This window comes from Belonocnema kinseyi, chromosome 8, assembly GCF_010883055.1.
Source record: "Belonocnema kinseyi isolate 2016_QV_RU_SX_M_011 chromosome 8, B_treatae_v1, whole genome shotgun sequence".
Lineage (NCBI taxonomy): Eukaryota > Metazoa > Arthropoda > Insecta > Hymenoptera > Cynipidae > Belonocnema > Belonocnema kinseyi.
In genome coordinates this window covers 39496629-39509358 of record NC_046664.1, presented here as the reverse complement: position 1 = coordinate 39509358, position 12730 = coordinate 39496629, and the positions used below count along the sequence as shown (strand labels likewise).

General features: G+C 30.9%; 1 protein-coding gene across 1 annotated transcript; it reads left to right on the top strand.

Moving 5' to 3' along the window:
• Nucleotides 1–680: 680 nt before the first annotated feature.
• On the top strand, nt 681–2565 carry LOC117179171 (spidroin-1-like). The gene is made up of 3 exons (XM_033370890.1): nt 681–818; nt 1063–1672; nt 1764–2565. The coding sequence occupies exons 1-3, from the start codon at nt 807–809 to the stop codon at nt 1835–1837; spliced, it is 696 nt and encodes a 231-aa protein (XP_033226781.1). The 5' UTR covers nt 681–806; the 3' UTR covers nt 1838–2565.
• The last annotated feature ends 10165 nt before the right edge of the window (nt 2566–12730 follow it).

Below are 12730 nucleotides of genomic sequence, written 5' to 3'. Positions count from 1 at the left end.
GCTACATGACACCCTACTACAAGAATAAGTAAAATATGATAGTTGATTCCTTTCACAATAATATCGTAACCCATAAAATACTGTAAACACCGATTCATAAATTTTCATAAAATTTTTAAACTCTGCTTGCCAAATTCTGATTGCCCAAAAAATTCATTTGGTTATTTAGTAATTATATGTAAAAGTTGTTTTACATTTTTCCTGCGAAACCTCAAAAGTCTGTTTACTGAACACAGCTTAAAACAGAATAATAAAATATCGTTTTAGTTGATAGAAAGATAAAGGCTAAACTATAGTTTATTTTTGCATTAATTGTATAAAAGACATTAGGTGATGATTTATTAAAGATGAACCTGCATTTATTAATTAGGAATTGATTTAGTTCTTCTTAGATAAAAGAATTTTGAGAAGAAGTAAAGTGATCTCTGGTGCACTTGGTGCAGGTTTTGATCTCGGTACCAATTTGCTTGGCATGCTACATTATTGGAAATAAGTAGGAGAACTAAGACAAGTCTCGACTGACGTGCAAGACGAAATCAAGAACCACTTATGTTTAGATCGTTTCTGTCTTGCTAGTGACCGTCCGCCTGCACCACCCTCTCCTTTCCATTAGGTGGACGACTACTGGCACGAGGAATATTCTGGTTTTTCTCAGCGGGGAGGAGGGTGGTAGGTGCACGGCTTTCGAAAGGATGGTGATTGTAGAGCGTGGTAAGGGTAGAGGTAGGAGTATATAATGCCCACCGACCCAGCCCAAGTCAGTCATTCACCAAGCCACCAGCTCACTACACATAAACTGAACAATCATGAAGGCCTTTGTGAGTATTCACAGGGTTTACCTTTAGTCTAATCAAGATACTAGTTTGACTTTAAAAATAAAATAAAATTGCAACTTTTTTCCTTTAACTGCTCTTTACACTCACATGTGTACTCTTAAGTGAATCTTTTAGCAAAAAAATTTGAGTTCTTTAAAAATCCATTGTCTAAGACCACTCTGTTAAAGTCAATTCTTTGAAGCGACTTGATGGAGAAAAGTGCTGATACCTCTACTTTTTATTACAGATCATTCTTGCATGCCTCGCCGCCGCATCGGCTTACCCCGGTTATAGTCACGGAGGTGGTGGCTATGGAGGACTAGGAGGTGGAGTTGGACTTGCTGGTCATGGAGGAGCTAGTCTCAGTGGTGGACTCGCCGCCGGTGCTGGAACCGCAGCCTCTCTCCAGGGTGGTGCATCCAGCTTGGGATCCGGTGGTCTCGGTGCCAGCTATGCTGCCGCTGCAGCTGCTGCTGCTGCATCCGCGGGAATCCAACTCGTCGTCTCTGGAGGAGTGACAGGTGGAAGATCCGACATTGGACCCATAGAAGGACCCAAGTCTAACGTTGGACCACAGGTCGGACCATCAGACATTGTTGGGCCCCAAGAAGGAGCCAAGACTATTGGAGGACCCCGCACTGGACCATCAAGCCTTGTTGGACCCGCTGCTGGCCCATCCACCCTTGTAGGATCATCCCAAGGAGCTGCCACTCACGTAGGACCATCCCAGGCTACCGCTAGCCTCGTTGGACCTAGCTATAGTGGTGTTGGTCATTACGCCGGAGCCGGTGGAATCAACGGTGACGACGGTAGTTCCGGCTCCGCAGCCTATGCTGCTCCCGGATTTGCTTACGGAGGTAAGTACTTCAAATCCTTAATTTGTCTATGAGCTCTTTATGGGCACTCTTCATACATCTATTATCACCTAATCAATCTCTTTTGATGCAGGTTTCGCCGGTCATGGAGGAGCAGGTGCCATCTCTGTCGTCGGAGGAGGCTATGAGAGCTACGGAAAATGGTAAACGGGTGAACGCCTCAGTTATAATGTTTAGGCGACAACGGCAACCTTTCATAATTATCCTGGTCAACAATTTTTAACGCACTCAACGCTTGATTCATCCTAGGAACATGGTTCACATCGGAGTAGTCAGTCTCACAGTGATAGTCATTCCGACTGTTCAGACATCCTATAAGGAGAAACGGTCAGTGGGACGTAGAAAGTGAAATCGGCACTTGCTGCGGCAGGGGAAACGGGCGAACCGATCAAGGGTAACCGCGCGCCGTAATACTTCTATAGATCCCTCTGGTAGTTGGGATCCTGAAAAATGTAGTCAATTCCCCTTTATCCTGAGACCGTGTGCGTCTCTTCTGTCAGCCTTCAGCTTAGACGATTTCCAGAAATTCAAACTGCCTCACTTGTGCTCCAATTATACATCATTTGTTCGTTGATTTCTCTATGAATCAGTCAACAGATTTCTGTTTTCTGAACATCTTTTATCGTTCCGTACCCTACCTTAATTATCTCATCTTTCTTAGGCCGCCGCCTTCACGCAAATTCTTTTTTTTTATTCGCATTACCTTCCATGAACAGATTGTGGTAGGTCAGCCGTTCCCGTGAATGAGCGAATGTACATAGACGGCGCATTGTTGCCGGCCCCCGATCCCACCACATATAGATACCACGTATTTATAGCGTTTATAAATTTATACAATAATTTATACGAAATAAAGCATCAGTATTTCAAACTCACATTGATATTACTCTTCTAACTACCATTCTCTTTCCTCTCCTTTTGCTACTTCTGAGGCTTAATTATTTTTTAATTATTTAAAGTAATTCATACAATTCTTATTGCGACTTTTACTATTCTACCTCAATACTTTTCATCTAGAATAAAAATATCCTTTAATATTTCAAAATAATCTAATTAATATTCTATAACTTAATATTTCACTTTAAAATCATTTGTTGTTTAAGAAGTATGATTAATTGACTGTCAATTATTCCCGCATGAGTTAATTTTTCCTGTTTCACATTTATAGCACCAACATCTCTGTCGATAAAGCTTTATTATCGTAATTAATCTTATGAGCGGATTTATGCGTAACAGGTTCCACTTGGGGTAAATTAAGGAATGCCAATCATACTTCATGATCGGACCGGAAACCTGGACTGGTTGGAGCAAGGTATGACAAGTTTTTATATCTTTAGTAACACTAAAAATGTCGGTTGACTTAGAATTTCATCTTTTATTTATGTGGAACTATTTTTAAAACAAGTCCTTACAAATTTTTTTTACAATTATATATTTTTTAGAGATTCTATGGATCAAATTTACAGATAGCTGATTCCGCTTTTTCTTCATTTTTTTAACTATTAGTTATTTAATCACCAAATGTTCATAAATAAATAAATATTGACAATTATTTTGATTTTTGAAGTCTATTTAGCTGCGGTTTTAGCAATATATCAATCCCGTTGAAACTAGATCACAGAAGTTTACTGATTTTTGATCCTCTATTCATAAATATTAAATAATGGCTTTATAATTATAACAGTATGTCACAATTATAAAATGCAATTAACAAGAAAGAAAAGTTTTGTTTAATTCCATTGATATGAGTTATTTTTCAACTAATTTTACAACCGAAATTGACTATTTAATTCATAGGAATAAAAATATTAAAAAACATATATGTAGTTCTTTTTATTATAATAAAAATTTTTAAATAGTTTAATGATTTTCTTGGATATTCATTGAAATGTCTGAATCTTAAAAATAAATGTCTTTGTTTTTATGTTTTATCAGAATGAATCTTAAGAGCATAGTTTAGGACGACTGAAAAATCTCTGAAGATAAAATTCCCGACACTGTGAAATTAAAAAAAAGAAAATATTCGAAATGAAAAATTATAAAATTGACGACAAATTAAAATTCCTGAATTGGAAAATAACCAAATGATAAAATTTTAGAGAGTTTTTGGTATTACTGGCTGTCGGGAACATTATTAACCTCGTATTTTACAATTCGGGAATTTGAAATTGTAGCCAATTTGATTTCTGATAAAGTGCTCACGAAGTCCTCGATTGCCACTGTTAATTAATCTATTAATGAATAATAATAATAGGAATTTTAATTTAAAAGATTATGGATTAAAATAAAATTATTGGCAGCTGTCATACTTATAGTATGTCTGATTAAAAGTTAAATTTGTTCGTTCTGCAAACAATCCCCCTTGTATTTCTTTATTTAGGTGGAAAAATTCTGCTATAAATTTTATTTCATCAAAAAAATATATCCTAGATGTTCCGTAAGACTTTCTTCAATTTGAACAAAGATTTGTTAGTATTTGATTTTTCTGAATATAAAATCAATGTTGAAAAATTATTTCATTCATAGAAAACATTTTTTATTTATTGAGCAAGAAGTCTAGAATTCTATGAAACAAAGAAAAACATTTTTGAAAAAACTATCCCACGTAATTTACTAAAATTTTAATTTCATTCGAATCAATGGTCTAAAATGGCCCATATATATTTTTTTTCCTGGAATATTTTGGACAGGATATCTTTTATAGTATAAAAAGAATATTACTCATTAAAAATTGATTTAAATTATTCATTTAGGAACATAAAAAGAGCTTACATTTTTTATTAAACATTTTTTGACAGTTTAAAGATTAATATATTTGTTTCAAATATATTTATAGCTATAATCTACCTGAAAAAGTAAGTTAGTTAATTATTCATATTGGTGAAAATCTGGGAATGGGTATACCTCGCACAATAGGATAAAATTATATGATGTACTTATGAAAATGAAAACGGAGTTCCAATAATCAAACAAGAATAATACTATTTGCCTATAAAAGAAATCCCATCTAATTTGATGGACATCAAGATTTATTTTCAGAAATTATAAAATTAAAATTAAATCCGTAAGTAAAACTCATCGAAAAGTATATTCTGTTCATATTGCACCAACTTGAATAAAGTTATAAATTTTTATCTTATAATCCCCAGTAATGTCTTAAGTATTATTGTTTTTCGTTAAATGGATTTCAGGATATATTCCTCATTAAATAACAAATCTTTTCTGGGAATGGAAGAATTGTTAAGCTCATATTTCTATTAAAGAAAAACTAAAAACTAGAAAATTGATTCTCAGATTTAAAACGGCCTAGCTGAACAGGTGAATATATTTTTTTAACAGAAGAATATTGACGGCAATATTTTTTCACTAAAAGAACGAAATTCAGGGGCAGTGTTTGAAAAATTCTAAAATGAATAAATAAATAAATTTGAAAATAAATTCGAATAGATATAATATTTAGATAATATTACAAATACATAAACGGATAACTTCAGAATTGTATGCAAAATTTTAAAATAAACAGAAAATTTTACACTATAATTGATGAGTTTTATACACTTTTCAAATATCTCTGAGTTATTGGTATCACCCGATTATAAAACAGTTTTTATTAATTGTATAATTTATGAACTTACACTTCTTGTCCAAAGTTTGGGTTCACTTAAAAAAATCGTTTTTTTCTTTTGTATTTATCGGTTTCATTAAACCGGAGCCAAAGAAAATGTCTCTTTAAAAGGTTGATTGTTTTCGAAATTCTGTCAAAAATAAGCCCAGGGGAAGCCTATTTGTCTAGTTTTCAAGTAAATATTGCAAAAATAGTGTAAATTTCAATGGTATCTCAAATTTCCAATAACTTTCGAAATAGTCAACTTTTTTCAATGTTCTTGGGCTCATTTTTACGATTAATACTTGTAAGATTTTGTGATACGGTGAAAAAAATCTTCTGAATGAGCCCAAGAACATGGAAAAACGTTGGCTATTTCGGAAGCTATTGAAAATTTAAGAAAACATTGAAATTTACACTATTTTTGCAATATCTACTTAAAAACTGGACAAATTGGCTTCACCCTGGGCTTATTTTAACAGAATTTCGAAAAAAATCAACCTTTTAAAGAGACATTTTTTTAGTTCCGGTATAATTAAAGCGCTAAATACAAAAAAACGATTTTTCTAAATGAACCTAAACTGTTGACCGGTAGTGGAATGGAAGCTTCTAATGTGTCCCCTAAGGGTTTACATTTTTCTTACACCTTCTCTATTCCTTTACACACCCTCCACACACTTACTTGGTGGTGGAAGGGGGACCTACAGTTTAAGGTGGGTTCCGAACCACCAAGAGCAACAGCCTTAAGTACTTAGAGAAAACCTTTTTCTCTAGAGGTACCGGTCCCACGACTCTCCGGAGATGAACAACTCCCTTGCTAGGCTAGTGTTCACCGCATGGGCCACCGAGACTCTTCCAGAGTGCGAGGCGGGAATCGAACCCGCAAGCCGAAGGAGTGGGTCCAAAGCCTACGCTTTAGCCCCCACGACCATCGTCCCACTTTGTTGGCCGGTAGTGTAATTCTCCCTCTTATTAAATTTGTCAAATTCATTTCTTTATTACTATTGAAATTTTACTGCTGGTATTATAATTTAAATAGAAAAAACAAAAGGGAATGTTTACTTATTCATTTAATATTTTTCAGGGAACGTTAAAAGCTATTATTGTGATAAGGAAGAAGGATGGAAAACTTTGATGAGAATACGAGATAAATGTTTCTCTTAACCTAACGATGTGAATCAGCAGATGCAGAATAGACGAATTTCAAGATACTAAAGTGGTTCCTTCATTCTCTCCAGACAAGACTTAATAATAGAGACCAGACGAAGGGAAAGTACCGAAGAAGTTAATGAGGTTATTGTACCATATGATGCAAAGCAATTTCCTCGTTAAAGGACCAAAACTTCTAATTATTGGCTCCTGCGATTTTCCTGAAATAGTCTATTATTTATTGCACACATTAAAGTTGCATGAGAAGCTTTATTTGCACTAAATATAATTTAGAATGCGTTTATGAGAGTCATCAATTTTCATGAAGCCATGCTTTGTATATTTAATGGGGCATTATAAACATTCCTTTCTGTGAAAAGAATTATTATATTATTATCCTACGATGTGCTTCCAAAATATTAGATTTACAAATCAGATATTGCTATTGAGAAAACGAAATTTCGAGCTGATTATACTTTACAAGAACTTTTTAAAAGTTGCTTACCAACCGTATATTTTGGGAAAAGAATATTGATTAGCAAAATGTACATTTTTTATTCGTATTTCTTGTTATAGAACCAGGTGGAAAAGACATCTTACTTGACTATTCCTAAAAGCAAAGGTAATCATAGGAATGATCAGGATATACAGATATTAAGGCATCTAAATAAAAATGGTCGAATCTGAAACGAACAATAGTGCTTTTTCCCTAAAGAATTGTTTTAGATGAAAATAAACATATAAAATTTCGAAAATCAATCAAAAAAAATTTCTAATGTGATTTCAAAGCTTAGAAATCTGAGCTGCATTGGGAAAATATAGCCTGGGTAAATGTATAAAAAAAACTTTTTAATTTGTAGACTAGTGCAATTCGGATAATGAGTTTTGGGTAAACACCTTAAGAAATAATTGAACGCGGGAGTTTAGTAAAATCTTCCATTGAGGTATTATATTTTTTCTTAATTCCTAATTTACACAATGTCTTTAAATGCCCAGCGCATTTTAGGTATTTAAACAAAAATTAAATTTAAGTAGAAAATTTGTCTTTCTTTGTTTCATAATGCATACGTTGTTTCAACTTAAAACACATTAAACCAATTAAAATTAAAAATCTTTATTACCAAGTGATTTTAATTATTGAGAAAATGGATAAAATTTATAAAAGAAACTATTTTCAATAAATGCTTGAAATTAATTTCATAAACAGCAATATTTTCTGCTTAAAAGTATACCAGTTCCCAAGCCCTGGCTTTGTGTCTTTGTATAGAAATTTTATTTTGAATTGACAGTACCTGGTTTACTTTCGATCTTAATTTTGAACTTCGAATCCTAAAATTCAAATTCATTTAGAGTGTGAAATTAAAATACATTAAATTTTATAACATGTTGTTTATAATAACTCTGGTCCATTAATAACTGACAACATTTAACTAGCAAGTACAAGAATATGTTTACAAAAAGCCTGTAGCCGATTTTTATATTTCTGTCTGAACATTGTTTTAGTTTAAAGTAATATTTTAAAAATTTATATTAAATCCAACTTAATGTTAATTAAATAATATGAGAAAAAATATTTATTGCAGCATGACATGCTATAGTAGCTAATTACATTTTCAAGACAAAAGAACTGTTTTTTTATAAATTGAATTAAAAAGATTCAATAAAATTTTTTTACTCAACGATTTGGATTAATTTCTTACCGACTGCAAATTACTTCGCTAAAAATCTTTTAAAAAACAATTACTTTAAATTATTATTATTATTTTAAACTCTATACGAATAATAACAAAAATTGGAAACAAAGTATATGTTTTAATTTGACATTTTTCTAAATACCCAAAACGCTCTAGAAATTTAGAGAAATAACCTGAAAGTGTTCTAGATTCCTGAATAAACCATCGATTTAGAGAAAACGTAATAATACCTGAATTGAAGGCTTTCATAAACTTCCGCGTTCAGATATATAATAAAATGTTTAATAGCGGTTCACAATGAATATGTGAATTTTTGCTAAAATATTAGCTAAAAATGAATTTTTAAATAAAATTTCTTAATTATAGTGAGATCATTAATGATTGTTATGAATTATTATAAAAACTAATTTTGTTTGCTTTTCGTGTTTATTTAGGCCGAAAATAATCCAGCCAAAAATATTTTCTTATGAATGATTTGAAATAATTGATGAGCTTTCAACATACTTTTGTTTTTCTGATATAACAGTTTTTTATCAACTCTAAATAACACTGACTAAAGACAGAGCTTCATTTATAAAATTAAACGTTAAGCTATTTGTTAGTAAATTACAACATATTGAAAGACTTTTGTGGACATATTTTTACAACATTAATTTGTGAATTTATGGTAATTAGCATGTCGGGTTTGAAATAAAACTAAAGCATCGGAAGAAAACTATTACGAAAGAATTATATCCACATTTAAACAGCATAAATGAGGAAGGATAGTTCTCCGGATATAAAATTAAATAAACTTCGTATTAATAACGCACTTAGCAATAATAGCACGTAGCTCTCTTAAAAATTTGATGATTTTATATGTACTTTTTAAGATTAATTATCAGCTCCATTTTAAATTTAAACTTCTTGATTTGGCTTTGAATCATTTCAATAGTTTTATATTCTTGGAGAAAGATTCAGGATATTGTAAAGTCTTTTCAACGAGGTCTCTCATTTCACTGTCCGCTATTCATTATAACTTTTTAAGTAAAGTCGTCTTAACTAAAGTCCCAAATTAGTGGCCAGACCTATATCAGATTTTGTAGAAGCAATTTCACATCTTCCAATAACCATAATTCGGCCGCCTCCTACTAATTATTTTTCAGGCTAGTACAATTGAAACTGAAATTGGAATCATTATTAAAGATATGTTTATTCAAGTGTGAGGCTCAATCAATTGATTAAATTAATCATGATAAGCAAATTCAATGCGTTATTTGGTAAAAATATTTAATACAAGTTTTGAAGTCCTTTTTTTGAACATTTTTAGAATCTGTTTTCTGTAGAATAACAAAAATCGTGCTGCTAAACACATCTTAAAAACCAAATAAATAAGGAGCTTCTCTAAAATATTGGGTTAAAGAAGGCCTTTTTTGCAAAAATTAAGAATCTGATAAAAAAATTATTCAACTATTTTGTTTGTCTTTAAAATTCTGTTGTTGCATTTTATTCTGTGTTAATAGTCACTTTATTATCAAATAAAATCGTATTATGGATTTTTATTAATTAAGAAAGCTATTACAAATATAAAGTAACTATATAAATTCTTTGATGAGTGTATCAGGTGATTTTTTATTATAAAAAACTTATTTCAAAAATAACTTGTTGTTTATATTTTTCGACTTGATTATTGCTATCAAAGTGAGTGAAGTAGCATTATATAAAATACATATTTATTAAAAATGTTATTAAAACGTCAAAAACTGCTAGTCTAATTTTGCCTCTGAAATATTTTTATATATAAAAATTGCAGAAAATACATTTTTCAGCAATAGCGAAGAATTCTGACTTACGATATAAAAGTAAAATATATTGAACTACAAGGGTTATCATTAGGAAAATCTGCACACAGCGCTCGCAAGTTTAAGGGTGCCTAGGGCATTCGACTGTTGGTTCTCGCAATTCGCACTCGATGCTATATTTATCTTGCCTTTGCGCTCAATAATGTATTTATTTTGCGCTAAACGCTCGGTTTTTTTTATTTCTGCCACATTTATTCGAACACCTTTTAAAATTAAAAGTCAAAGAATCGGCAACTTTAATTTGGTCATTGTGAATTCTCTTTTGATAAACCTCCTTCGGCTTTAGCGAACACATTCTTATCCTAAAAACGTGCCATTTTATATTATTTCTATTAAAAAAATTGTTTTTAAACATTTGATTGCAACTTTTGTCCCTTTTTCATAATATTTACTTGCTTACCTTTAATTGTAGTTTTGACGATTGAACCCAAAAATACACCCCTTTGCGTAAAGCGGCTAAAAGCAAATATGTACGTATAAGTTACAGAAAATGTTTTGAAAATAAAGTATTATTGCGACTTGTCATTTTTCAAAAAATTTTATTTTTTCACATTTTATCTTATTTTTTATGATTCAAACAAAAACTACGCGTCATATAAAGAAAAATTATTTGTTGCAACTTTGTAATTATTTTTTGAAAAAGCAATTCTTGTCTATTCATTTTTTGTTATAAATTGTGCGTTTTGGTCAGAAGTTCAATTTCTTTATTTTTAATTTCGTTTTTTACAAATAAAACAGAAACTACGTGTTTTATAAAAAAATGGTTTATGATTAATTTGTAGATCATTTTTGAGTGCAAAATTTTCATCCATTTATCTTTTTTGTCTTGCATACTCTTAATGCAAAATGGAATTTTTTATTTTTCGTTATTTTTTGTGTAAAAACAATTTGAATTCACGATTTCTCAAAAAAGTTCGAAAATTTGTTGAGATACTCTTGTAGGGCTTTTAGAAATCAGCGTTTTTCTTATTTAGACTTTTTTAGTGTCGTGCATTGTTTGGCTTAGAATGTTAATTTTTATTTATTTTAATTTTTTTTAATTTTGAAAATGCTAAAACGCTGACAATTTTCTTTTTACCGAAAAAAGTCATAGGATAAATTGTTCGAATTTTTAATAATATGATTAGCCGTACATTAAATTTTCATGTCTTGAAATAAAGTGGTCTCAGCCATTTTTAAATTTCTCAACTTTCTTAGTTTTTATCCAAAATAATTGGATAACGAACTTGACCTTAAGCTTTCAACATTAAAAGAGTGCACCAAAGGCCTATCCAATACCATGATTTTTCCAAAGTCATTGTGTTCATAGCATGAATTCATACATAGATGCACACATTTTAATTTCTAAAATCAAAATTGAAAATATACTGTTGAATTCATAAATTTAGTATTTAAAAAGTTATGCGTGAATACCGATATTAATCTTAATCCTTCTTATTGATTTCTGTACTTTAAATCTATACGTTACTAAAATGAAATTTTTTAACTATATTTAAAAAATAGTTTAAAAAAATTAATTAGCTTTCTCTCTTAGGAATGGGAAGATTTTTCAATTTTTCCACAAATTAATTTTGTTAATGTTTTTTTTCACTATTTTAAATGAAAGCATTGTTATTAGACATTCCTTTTCTATAAAATTTTAACATTATTTGTCTATTATTGCAAATTTCTATCTTATTGTGATGTTTCTTTGTTGCTATTAGAGACTGAAAAATATGAGTTTCAGAAAAACACTAATATATTTAATTACCTTTCACTTACATGACATTCAATAAATCACATGAACTTTTTTAATATGCTAATGGTGGGCGTTAAATTGATTAAATAACTATTACAGGCTGAAAATTATGAAAACGCCGATATAAGAAGTAGATAAAATTGTTGCATTGCAGGGTATCGTTAATTGTCTCGATTCACCTTCCAAGTACCAATTAGGTGTAAATAGCTCAAGGGACAACCGTCAGTTATTGTACACGCCTCTACTGTTAATAACACCGTTTCCAGCTTCGGTAAATTGAATTTCACTATTTAAAAATATAATATCCTTGAAACAACGGATCCTGATAACTCCCTCCACAAATAAGTAAATAACCTTCAAGGAGCCGTTTGTAATAAGGCGCCATCCTTTATAGCTCATCAAGGGTACAGTATTTTTATTCAGCACACACACACACACACACACACACACACACATATATATATATATGAAGTATATGCACCATTGTGAAAGAATTTGTTTAATCAGTGAATTCCGTCTTTGCTGGTTTTTTATTGTTTTTTGCGGTCAAGGTACATTAAAGGAAACGAGTAACGGTAAAATGTGCATTGTAATATGATGGGTCATTCCAAACATGACAAAAAAGTCAATTTTTCTCAAGATCCTGTTCGACTCTGTTAAAAATTTTATTAGCGATTTGAAATATTTTTTTATTAATTCTTAATTAATTAGTTAAACAATAATTAATTAAACTAGGATTTCTCGTTTGAATTAGAAAAAAACAGCTGCTTTTTGTTTGATGAAACTCAAAGAATGATGTCAAATTAGAGTTCTAGTAGTATTTAAATTGTATTTATTTCTATTTTGGAGTTTAAAAACAAAATTGAAGCTTAAATTGTATGTACATTTAATTTTTCGTTGACATTAACTTCATTTCGAAGAAACATTTATGTAAGCGTAAATCACTCGACTCGAGCCTCGTTATACAGTGATCAAGGAATTCATTGTACGAAGCGTTAAGATGGGGGGGGGGGG

Bases quoted from the DNA above. Each gene is read 5' to 3' on its own strand.
- LOC117179171 (XM_033370890.1), top strand. The intron at 1,673-1,763 runs GTAAGTACTTCA...CTTTTGATGCAG, and splicing joins TCCCGGATTTGCTTACGGAG to GTTTCGCCGGTCATGGAGGA.